This window comes from Zootermopsis nevadensis, unplaced genomic scaffold, assembly GCF_977971745.1.
Source record: "Zootermopsis nevadensis isolate Lab colony 2312 unplaced genomic scaffold, Znev_1.0 Znev_ptg000061l, whole genome shotgun sequence".
Lineage (NCBI taxonomy): Eukaryota > Metazoa > Arthropoda > Insecta > Blattodea > Termopsidae > Zootermopsis > Zootermopsis nevadensis.
In genome coordinates, this window is record NW_028259192.1 from 9,322,544 (window position 1) to 9,334,136 (window position 11,593).

The 11,593-nt window shown below is 37.4% G+C and overlaps 1 protein-coding gene across 1 annotated transcript; it reads right to left on the minus strand.

The window, feature by feature from the left end:
• Positions 1-314: 314 nt before the first annotated feature.
• Positions 315-10,234, minus strand: fd102C (forkhead domain 102C). The gene has a single exon (XM_087340365.1). The coding sequence runs from the start codon at positions 10,189-10,191 to the stop codon at positions 8,920-8,922; it is 1,272 nt and encodes a 423-aa protein (XP_087196491.1). The 5' UTR covers positions 10,192-10,234; the 3' UTR covers positions 315-8,919.
• Between the last annotated feature and the right edge of the window lie 1,359 nt (positions 10,235-11,593).

Consider the following 11,593-nt stretch of genomic DNA (forward strand, 5'->3'; position numbering starts at 1 on the left):
GTGTGAAAATGGGCTTTACCTTGTTTCGGTAAATATTATTTACTTAAATAATGAATTAAAATGTGTCATTATAATCAAATTATAACGTCATGTGACGTTAATTTGAATTTCCCACTCCAATTGGCGACACCTTAATTTCCCCGCCACAAGAAAAATACATTAAAATAAATTATGTTATATTTTAATACTTTTTAAACTTATAGGCCAGGCCTATATCCTCCATCAGGATTATCAGGAAGTACAAAGGATTTGGTTTACTGGAAGAAAATTACATTTTAACAAAACGTAAACGGTTCGGAAATCACTTCTTGAGGGACATTTGAATCAGTTTTTATTACAAAATTGGTCGACATTAAACATTTCTGCCACTGATATTTACAATATTTATATACAATATTAATTATATACAAATGAGATCATAATATTGACTATAGGAATAAATACAATTACAGTAATTCGCTTTCAAACTAAGATTATGCATGTTAGTCACCAGTTTAATAAACTGCAGGTAGTCACTTATCGCAGTAAACCCTCAGTAGGTTACGGTAAATTATCCTGACCGGAAGAGATGTCACAAGCAGCTCACCTAGGGCCACTGAACCACTTCCTGCATTATCCAAATAATGAGATTTGTTTCAAATCTTATCGAAGATTAGGGTTTTTACGGTTATTCTACGCAACAGGCATGATATGTTAGACATAAAAGTAGGCGTTTATCTAATTTCTTAGACCGAGGTCCTTGTTGAGAAGCTGGTAGTCCGTTATTTGGTCAAGAACCCGAAGACTTCAACGTCATATTCAAAACGGTTCGGCACTGGCCCTATGCTAAGCTATTTGAATCGAGTCCACAACGTTCCGCTTACATCTCCGAAACGGTCTCTTCCACTCAGGTTTTAGTCCAAAATTTTGTTTTTATTTTCTCCATTTGTGCTACATGTTGAACCGATCTCATCATTCTTAGTTCGTCATCCCTATAGTATCAGATTTATATGGATATTTCTACTGCTATTAATACGTACAGTACGCCTTAGCTCGAATAATTGAGTAACTGATCTCTTTCTGCAATACTTCGTATTTCCGTCAATCAAATAATTTTTTCTGCGAGTCAATGATTTTATGAAATGTAGATATATAGCTTCTTAAATTACTCACTTTTACCTAATATTTTTTACTGTAGCATCAATTATTGCTATAAGAAATTTATTTTGTTAAATGTGAACTGTTATCTTAATATGCAAAGTGGAGATGCGTTTATTTCTGTTTGAAGGATTACATTTAATGTTTTTATACAAGGCTTGTGGAAACGATTCAGCGAGGAAGAAGGCTACTTCTGATAAAAGATTGTGATAAATATCTCGCAGTATGTTTGTTTCCTTCTTATGTACTATCGTCCCCAAAGAGTTAACGTCACGTACCGAAGCGGAATGCCTCATTATGCGTTCACTTTGTGAACATTGGCTGAAATGTAGTACAATAAGAGATCAAATTTTCTGTTGATTATATTAAGAGCTTAAGGTGTGAAAGTACGTAAACTTCGGCTATGCAACAGCAGGTATGTAGGTCCGAAGAACCATGTCAGCTGTTAACACAACGTGAATCCTATATGTAGCCCAACAAACGATAATGGGGACAAATAAACTATTTGCGTCCCTTCTTTCTCTAAACTGAATCAGTTGAACACTATATAAAAGCCATTTGATATTGACATTTTACAAATAATAATATTTACTCATCTATGGGATAAAAAAATATTGTATAAATGGGCCTGCACGTAATTTAAAAAATAATAAATTAATTCTTTTAAGATTTGTAAAAATATTGCATTAAAAAATTATCCAATGAAAGTAGTGACGAAATTGGGTTACTTTAACCTATTTTATTTCTTTTGTAATTTTTAAATTAACTTTGAAAAAAATTCTATCATTGTTTTCTTATGTTTATTAGGCCTAGGAAACTATGAAACGGTCTTACAGTAAATATTTTTGTAATATAGGTTACATACATACATGTCTATTTTAATAGACAAATCGTATCCTGTACCAGGCCTAATTGTTACTGAAGAAAATTTAAAGCTTTCGTACAAAATAAAAATTTAATCTCTTATTTTAATAAACATATTTTTGATTAAAGGAAACAAATAATAGCATCAGGATGTTTTTAGAGATAAAATAATAAAAGCGAACGCATGTAGAAGGCTCGAATAATTGTCAAGCTCAAAGCATTTTACGATACTTTCCTAAAATAACAGAACATGCATTTTTGTAGGCATTAGTCTCATTTTTGATGCCACAAAGTAACCAAACATATTCTAATATTTAGTCACTATAATTGCCTCATAAAGAAAGGAGACTTGTTCACTGGTGCTCTATTTTTGAACAATGTAAAGACGCCTGTTGGAAATGTTGTGCCTCTGTTCTGTTTGAACAAAGGTAACCAACGGCGTCTGTTATCTCTTCCTAAGAAAAACTGCTAATTAAAATATTGTCCGATATTATCAGAATTTTGAAACTAGCAGAAATTTCATATCTTAAGGCAAAGTATTCTGCTTCCATTATGTTTAAAAATCCGGAAGTGTGATCTAATTGTTTAATTACGGTAGGCCTATATTATTATTTCCTTAATCAGTAACAATATCTGTTAAATTTAAAAACTTGAAAATATGCAGGCAGTCATCCTGGAAAACACTATACTCAAATTCCCTGAAGAAATGTTCTGGATACCATCACAAAAAGACAATAAGTTAATTTTTATCACCTTACACAATTTCCTTATTAGTCTATAAGCTGTGTGAAATATCATTACAAGCTGCATCTTGTCAAATTTTAAACAGAAGAACAAGATGTACTCGCAACTTTATAACTTTATAAGAAAAAGGAGTTATTATATGCGGGCGGACAGACAGACAAGGCAAAGCTTAGTAACATTGTTGCGAAACGTACCCAACACTAAAATGTGTGTCAGCTAGGAATAGGATACTTATTTTACTAAGTTTCGGCGTAATTTATAGTTCTTCAAACTTGGATTCAGGTGGATAATTTGAATACATACTTACTGCTTAATGACGTCAAAGGCGTTTTACACTTGATACCAATGCATTTGCTAGAGCTTAAATAATTATTGTTATTATCACGCTTATCGTTATTGTTACTAATACAACCGGAGTAATGAAAAAAGTGCTTTCGTAATCTAAATTATAACCGGGATATTGTCTGAATATGCTAAGAAAACTATGAAACTTTGAGTAGAAAGTAGATTGCCTACCGCGAGAATACAAGACAAACATAAATTTATTTGGATTTATTGGTCTAGGCTATTCAAACAGCGTCATAATCACAAAGACTGAAAGCTTAATTGTAGCATTATTCGTACAGAGTTGTAATCGATATTCATTTTCATGCCCAAATTTACACTAATACCAGTACAGCACTTCTTACTATTTAAGTGTTAATATTAAGACCTACTATGGTTTATGAAGATAACATAAACCTACTTAACTGGCCTGTAAGCCTATAATTAATTGTCTTTTTGGTATTTTTATTTATCAAGTTTACAAGAATATAAAGCCAAGTTATGATAATATTCCCTTTACACTCTACTTTTAATTTTAAGTAAAGAGAGGCCAGTGTAAACTGATCTCGCAATTATTTTATAGAATAACTAATAACGCTTACATAACGTTATATTGTATATAATCGATGCTATGTTAAATTCAGAACACGCGTAAGTGAAATCAGGAATTTTTGCAATTACCAACGAACTGAAACTTTGTTACTTAAATGATGCAATTTTAGTTTCTTATAACTGCATTATCTCTCAACGGAAGGGGGTGCTCTATACTGTGTACATAATATTAACGTATAAAATAATGAAATTGAAGTAAAATGAGAAATATTTAATTATCTTTCAAATTGAACATTAAAAGCACAGTATTCCGGACTGTCGTCTTCCATTGTACTGTTTTAGTTTGGGTCTATCAAGTCTCAGCTATGCTATTGGTGGCAGATGATGTAGACTTTCAGAATAATTTGCTGTGCAGGAAAGAGAAAATTTCAGATTATCTGTAGTCATGAGCGGCCTTTGTTGTCAGTCAAGGTTAAGTTCATAATTCTATTTTTCGGACAAATATAGCTCCACACGGATTCTATTTTCTGTATCTAGTAGGCTACTACGAACTCCCGATTACAAGTTACGTGTTATAACAAAATAGAAGTCCATAAATTACCGAAAGATACTACTAACGTTAGGCCTAAAGATAAAAGAATAACAAGACAGTTTAAGAACTAGTCGACTGTTGAACCAGTCAATCAATTCTCGACAACTTTGCCTTTCGAGAAATTAAATAGTTTATAAAACGTACTGTTATGAAAGCCCAAAATCTTTATAGGACCTACGCCTATTATAAGATAGCTTATTTCAAAAAATGTTTGCCTGATTTAATTATTTCCATTGTCTGTAAGGGAAAGTTTTATCCATTATACCAAAAGACATTTCATATCGCCGTAGTGAATAAAGTTTATAAAAAGACTTTCGATTATTAACAGCCTGTGACATTTCTATGGAATCGCTTATCCCTACAAGAATAGAAGAGATTTGTGAAACGAAGACGAGAAAATGAATAACACTCAGTATCGATCACGCCTCTCAATTGAACGATCAAGATTCGATCACCAGATATTTATCAGGAATTGGGAGGTAGTCACAATTTGAAATGCTCAGTGTGGGTAAAACATGTTCATGTCTTTGAAATATACAGAGTAGAGCTATAGGTCTGTGCAGAATATTATAATTATATATTAGGCCTACACATAATCTGCAGAATAATGAAGTTCATAACATAGGTCTACACTTTTTACGTAATTAATTTCGGAACAAACAGTATACATTCGTGCTGGACTCTAAATTGAAAAGATGAAACATCGAATGAATAGGCTAGGTCGAAATCAACATTTGAGCATGAGGGCATTTTTGTGTGTGTAGGAGATGGGTCATTTATTCTGTTTTAAGATGGATTTACGCACTGCCATGCACGCGGATTTAAAGTTTTCCAGTTATTTCTATTTCACTGTTATCATTATTCTTAATAACATCGCAGGACATCTTTTTTCACACTTGAATACTTAAACGTGGTTCTTAACTTTTTTTTAAGACGCCTTCACTAACCTGTAAGGAGCAATGAACATGCAGCAAATCAGTAATAACGCAAAACTTAAAACAGAGAGAAGGCCTTTGAATGAAATCAGGATTAATGATCATCATAGTCAAGGTTTACTAACATTTGTTGCTTTCTAATTTATTTTAATTGAAATATAATTAAGCGTGCAAAACACGAGGAAAATGTATGATTTAATTTGTAATAAGGCGACGAAATATTTGAAGCCAATAATATTTATGGTGTTAGTAGTAATGGGCCTATGTTAATAGAACTAGCATGTAATGTTGCTGAATATGTTACTGATGGCTGGACAGACCGACATCTACCGAAGGAATCAAATTAATTATCCACCATGTTTTATTAAACAGTCATCTTATAGTTCTGTATCTCATATTATAGCTCTGCCCAATTTATTTATAGTTGAAAACTTTCTAATATTCTTATCATTTTTCCTGTAGCAGCTAAAAAAGAGTATATATAACGCGAAGGTAAGTTATTCTCGGTTCTTATTAAGCACTAGGCCATGAGGACGTAGCCTATGGAACAGTGAAGATGAAGGTCCAGTCTTAGCACGAGATGGAGTTGAGTGGTTATTGGACAGGAGGATTGGTGGGCATCAGAGCCGGTCTGAACGCAGAGACTGAGAGAAGAATTTCCTGTCCCTGTCGGGAATCAAATCCCGATCATCCGGCCTGTGAGCAGTCACTGTAATGATTGAGCTAACCGGCTCATAAAGAGCGTTGTTTGTCCTGTAATCTTAATATTACATAACCATCATAAGCAGCGCGTATTTTCCTTTTATAAGTAAATATTATTTTTTACCCCAAATGTTTCGGCGCTGTAGAGCCATCTTCATGATAAATCTAACTTCTGAAAGGTCTATAGTCATAACATACTGTGTTGTTTATAACATGTTATTCCTAATTATAGTTAAAGCCAATTTTGAAATTGCTAGTTTTATTATTAAATTTTTAAACTTTCCTGGCAAATATTTGTTAATATGTTATTTTTGTATGATTCTCTATTAAAGTTTACTCTTATAGAAGCAGGCCTACTTATGGCTGACTGTGTTTATTCCAATAAATTAGCGTTGTTTCATAGTTTCATTATTAACATCTCGGCTTTTCTGATTGTGCCTTTTATTGGGAAATTAAAGTGTCAATGACCAACTTTCCTTGTTCTTTATGTATTATTCTCAGTTCTATGCTCGTTTGCGTACTATTGGACGAAACTATAATTATAATCAGCATGTTAACAGACCCAAATGTAAGCCCAAGTATAATTCTTGAAATGATTTTATCACTATAAACATATAATAGCATTTAGACGTTATGTACCTGTAGATGGCCTTACGGCGCTGAAATTAATATTTAGGCGTAATTGGAAAATACATTATTTATAAGATTATAAGACTGTCATAAAATAATATAGTCTAAGCTAACATCACACCCTGCAATGAAACCTACGTAGCTTAACTTATACTAGCTTCAGACGTAATTACATCACACAACTAGGGCAACAAAAGTAATGGACATTTCAAGCATTAGCGAATATTTCGTGTTTGTTTATGCTTGCAAAGAAATATTAAGGAAGAATTAAATGTAAAAAATAATAAGGCTAATCTGTTACAACAGTCCACAGCTAGATATGCTAATTTAATTTCTTTCTTCAAATAGCAAGTTTTAAGAATGAGAAATTCGTTTTAAGATTTCATGAGCATTTAAAAATAATAAAATATATTTTTCTTAGTTATTCAGGCCCAGGTGTTTGAAACATTATTCTCTAGTTTCAAGACAAGCCGTTACGAGCCAACGCACAAAGCTGTAATGCCGTTTGTCGAGGCCTATATTGCATTGCATTCTTCGTTTCTGACAGGTCTCAGGAACTGAAGCTCAGTACACGAATGTCTGAGTATTTTATTAAATGTGACATAGACCTGCTTCTCTAATGACCGTATAGGTCTATATATTAATAAAACATTGGGCAACATTTGAATATTAAATAGAATATCTGAAATCAGAAGCATCTTCAGTAACTTCATCTTACAATTTTCGTTTTCCATCTCTAAATATTGAAAGCAGAGATTCTAAAATATCGAAATGCTCTGGGTCTTGTGTTTCATTCATCCAATTAACGTTGCTCCTCATTGATATTCTATTAACATTCAGGCTTTGGAATATTAAGCTACATTTACGGGGAAGTTAATTAGGCCTATTGAAACAATTAATAATTAACATGATAGAAGTAATATAAGCCTCCAGATATGGAGGATAGCTACGAATGCAATAAATAAGGAGTCGCTGACAATCGACAATCGAGGGGTCCTGCAGCTGCGAGTTGGGCAAAGAGCTAACACCTCGTCAACGTGGTACGGGAATGTTACGTAGGGTCTCGGACGTGTTGCGGGACTTCGCGAACAGGGCTTAACTGTAGACTACTGTCAGCTTCTCAAGGAGGACTGGTTAGTTTATTTAATTAATACAATTTGTTATCAGTGATGGTATGCAAATAATCAAATCATTAAGCTATACTACGGGTAATAAATTTGTTTTTCCTGGAAACAATATAGTTATTCAAACATGTAGAAATATTAACAACTATTTTACACGAATTATTCTCATCCGATCCTAGTTAAGTTTTTATTTAATACAGATAAGGAACATATGAGCCAGCAACAACGATCGAGCTGGATGCATTTCCTACAGATAACCCGCCGGAATGGATACATTAGTTGCTGGTCGAGTTTTACATTCCGAAGTTTAAATTTGTTACGTCCAATACAGACGCGGTATTTTACAGTTTTGAACTTGGCACTAATTTTTGTCGATTTTTTTTTTGAGTTAATCAACAACAGACCTAGTGAGTTGCGAATGCCATCATGTTTACAATTCATCACAACTATGACCTATAGATCACAGTGTTAAAATCGATAACATTCAGATTTCTGAGCTTAGAAATTTGGGATATTTAGGTCTTAAACAGTTTTGTAAGGTACTGACATTATGTAAGCTTGCTTATCAATGCTGTACAACTTGTCTTGACCTCGTTAATTAAAACAATAAACAATATATAGGTACAGCTCAACATAATTTTTGTATATTCTTATATTGTAAACCTGATTTAATTTGACTCTCATTTCTAAATGTAACGAGTATATTTTGACAGCCTTTTAATAAAGTAGAACACGTGTGTTGCATGACAACGTAAGCCTGTTGCACATCCCAAATTGAAAACTCAGAAGTGGATTATAATTAGGTTGCGTTACAATTCGTTTGCTACTAAGAAAGTGTTTCGAGTAAGAAATATAACAGAGAAATGCAATAAGTTAGACAACCTAAATCTAAGACCAATTTATAGGCTAATAGAGTTTGTAGCGTATAGGCTAAGTTTCATTTGTTAAAATAATTTAGCCTGCCTGAAGGCTTCTAATTTCTGTTGCGAAAATCTTAAAGATACTGGTCATAATAACCTGTAGGCTGATAGCTGAGAAATATTTTAAGTTTCGTAATGAATTGTTTTCGTGTTCTTTTTATGCCTTGCCGTAGGATGAAACATTATTTTGCAGCCTAGTTACTTCGGACATTGTCTGAAATCACGATGTCTAATTCCTGCGATATTTTAAAACGTTTTTTATAACATTTATGACCAGAGAAATGTGGGCCACAAACAATGAAGTAAGATCTATAAATAAAATACATTTTCACCAGTTCATCGAACAAAGTGTATTTACAATGAAACCGTGCTGCCAACACTACGGTCTGTGTGTCTTACGAGTCCGCCGCGCCCTCTGGAAGACTTGGGGCAGCCTGCTGCTGCTGGAGCAGCCTGTGTTGCTGTGCTAGCTGCTCGTAGTACCGACTCACCAGTTGCTGCTCCATCGTGCTGACGAGGCTCGAACCGGGGAACATGACTGACTGGTGAATCGCCAGAGCTGCCGCGGGGTGATGAGGCTGTTGTCCCCACGCCGACAGAAACGGCGCCTGCATTGACGCCGAAGGGTCTTGGCCTTGCTGCTGTTGCTGCTGAAGCCTCGTGGACTCTTCTGCCTGTTGTTCTGAGTTCCTGCCCTTGCCTTCGACGTCCTGGTCACTGGTCACGACGTCGATGTCTTCCTCTGCACCGTCTTCCTCGCCGCTGCTAATGTACGCCTGCCCCACGAGCTGTAGTCTCCGGGGCAGTTTCCTGGAACTGCTGTAATCGTCTCCGTCGTCGGGTGCCAGCAGCGACGCCACATCAAACTGCCGCTTTCTGGTTATTCCGCACGGTAGAGGTGGGAAGATGGCTGTCGAGGCTGTTGTGGGCCCCGGCGCCCAACACAGCCCGGGAACCGTAGAGAGAGGCGGCGGACTAGAAGGTACTGGGGGCGGGCTGGGCGAATCGCCGCCTTCCTCATCGACAGCGAGCCCCATGTGCTTCCGGACTTTCCTTTGAGCTTTGCGGCGCCTGAAGTCGCCTTTCTTAAAGTCTTCCACATTGGCCGGATGAATTGCCCAGTAATGACCTTTGCCGTTGGCACTTCTTCCGGCCTTGATGAAACAGTCGTTGAGAGAGAGATTGTGCCTGATGGAGTTCCTCCAACCCGGCCCACGCGAGCGGAAGTAAGGGTAGTTGTCTAGAATGTATTGGTAGATATCCGACAACACCAGCTTCGTTTCTGGGGAACTCAATATCGCCATGGCGATGAGCCCGATGTAGCTGTGTTGAGGTTTCGGTTCTTCTGGCTGAAGAGCTCGGTGGTGGAAGAGCGACATGGAGAAGGCGAGCCGGGGGTTGTACGGAGGATAACCTGGACACAGTGGCAAAGGTGCGGGATAGTGATGTGTGAACCTTAATCGTTCCGCCATTGCGTAGTTGTATAATTGGAGGCGGTAGTGGTCCAACGGTAGAAGTCCACTGGCGGCGGCGGCTGCCCCGGGGGCGGATACACCAGTGGCGGCTTCGTTTAACTGTTTTAGGGCTCCTAGGGGATATGGTAGGAGGCCTGCGCCCCCAGTTGCCCCGCTGGTTGGCGTCGTGGCCGCCCTCTCGTTGCTACACATTCTTCAGATGACTGGATGTTTTTGGTGTCTCAACATCACACGCAACTTCTCACCACTGATCCCACTAGCTGCTGCCACCGCATGGTCCAGCTCTGCCTCCCCCTCCCCCGCTCCCCCCTCTCACGTCATCACGTCAACAGCAGAAAGAATAAAACAAGCCCCTGTCTGTATTTGTGAGCAATATTTGAGTACAGTTGGTATATGCTACATCTGAAGAGAGGGGTTGGTAGAAAAAAGCTTGTTCTGGAAGCTGATTGGCCAACGAGTACTATCCGATGTTATCTTGTACACAGTTTGCAAAGTCTAGCGCACACTGCAGCCCACCCCCCGGCGTGGGAACAGCCAACCGGAGAGCACCGATGTTTTCCTGCAAAGTTTAGAGGGAGGGGGACAGAGTCGTGTGCTACAGCGCGGCGCACTCCGAGGAAAAGCGGCATACGGCGCGCCACAAAGCGAAGCTTCACGTTCTAGTGGACTCGCGTGATTTGACAGTAGTTAAAACATTCTATTCTGTAATATCGAATTCCGCGTCATATAATGAATAAATATCTGTCTTGAGCTTTCTGTCTCCTGGGTTGTTGCGCTGTGTAGTCTGGTCGATGTTAACCAACGTTTCAGAGGTCATATTGCCTCCGTCATCAGGACGATGAATAAGCCAAACATGAGCCTCTGAAACGTTGGCGAACATCGACCAGACTACACGGCGCAACAACCCAGAAGACAGAAATCTTCATACTCACCACTGCGAAAACCTCAAATCATAAATATCTGTCTCTCGGGACGCAACTGATTCGTCTGCCATGGTTTAGATAATTGTTTTTGCGTCATATTTGGTAACCAAGAATACTTGCTCTTCTGCACAGTTATAATACAAGATAAACAGATGTACCGGTAAGGATTTCGAAAGAGGCGATCATACTCTATTTCCACGTAGACATGTTGCGTAATTCCCTTTGAGTTACTCTGTCAGGACAGTCCGACAACCAGACCGGAATTAGCACTCGACGCCTCACGAATAGAGCTTTCGTAGTGCCCTCTCCGCAGCACCCGGTTCGTCGATAAAACTTGAACAGATTGATCCTTAATTTACAAGCTAGAACTGCGGAAAAGATGTTCATGTTCTTTGTCAGATCAGGGGGAATTATTTGTGAATTTTATTACAACACATAGCTAGGTCTAACAGAATGCGCGTATTTTAAAACTTTGACATGTGCAATAATTCCGTCTCCCTTCCTTACACGACAACTGCGTTTCTGGGTAACGCTCTGATGTAGACACCAGAAGGTTTATTACCGTATTCACAAGAGGCAAAAGATCCAATCTTCAGCTGCTTTAATCCAGTCCACAACGCCACAACCATTTCTACTTTAATATTATCCCTAGTCTACGCTCAACTGTTTAA

Coding starts and splice junctions, on each gene's coding strand:
- fd102C (XM_087340365.1), bottom strand. CDS start 10,191: ATGTGTAGCAACGAGAGGGCGGCCACGACGCCAACCAGCGGGGCAACT.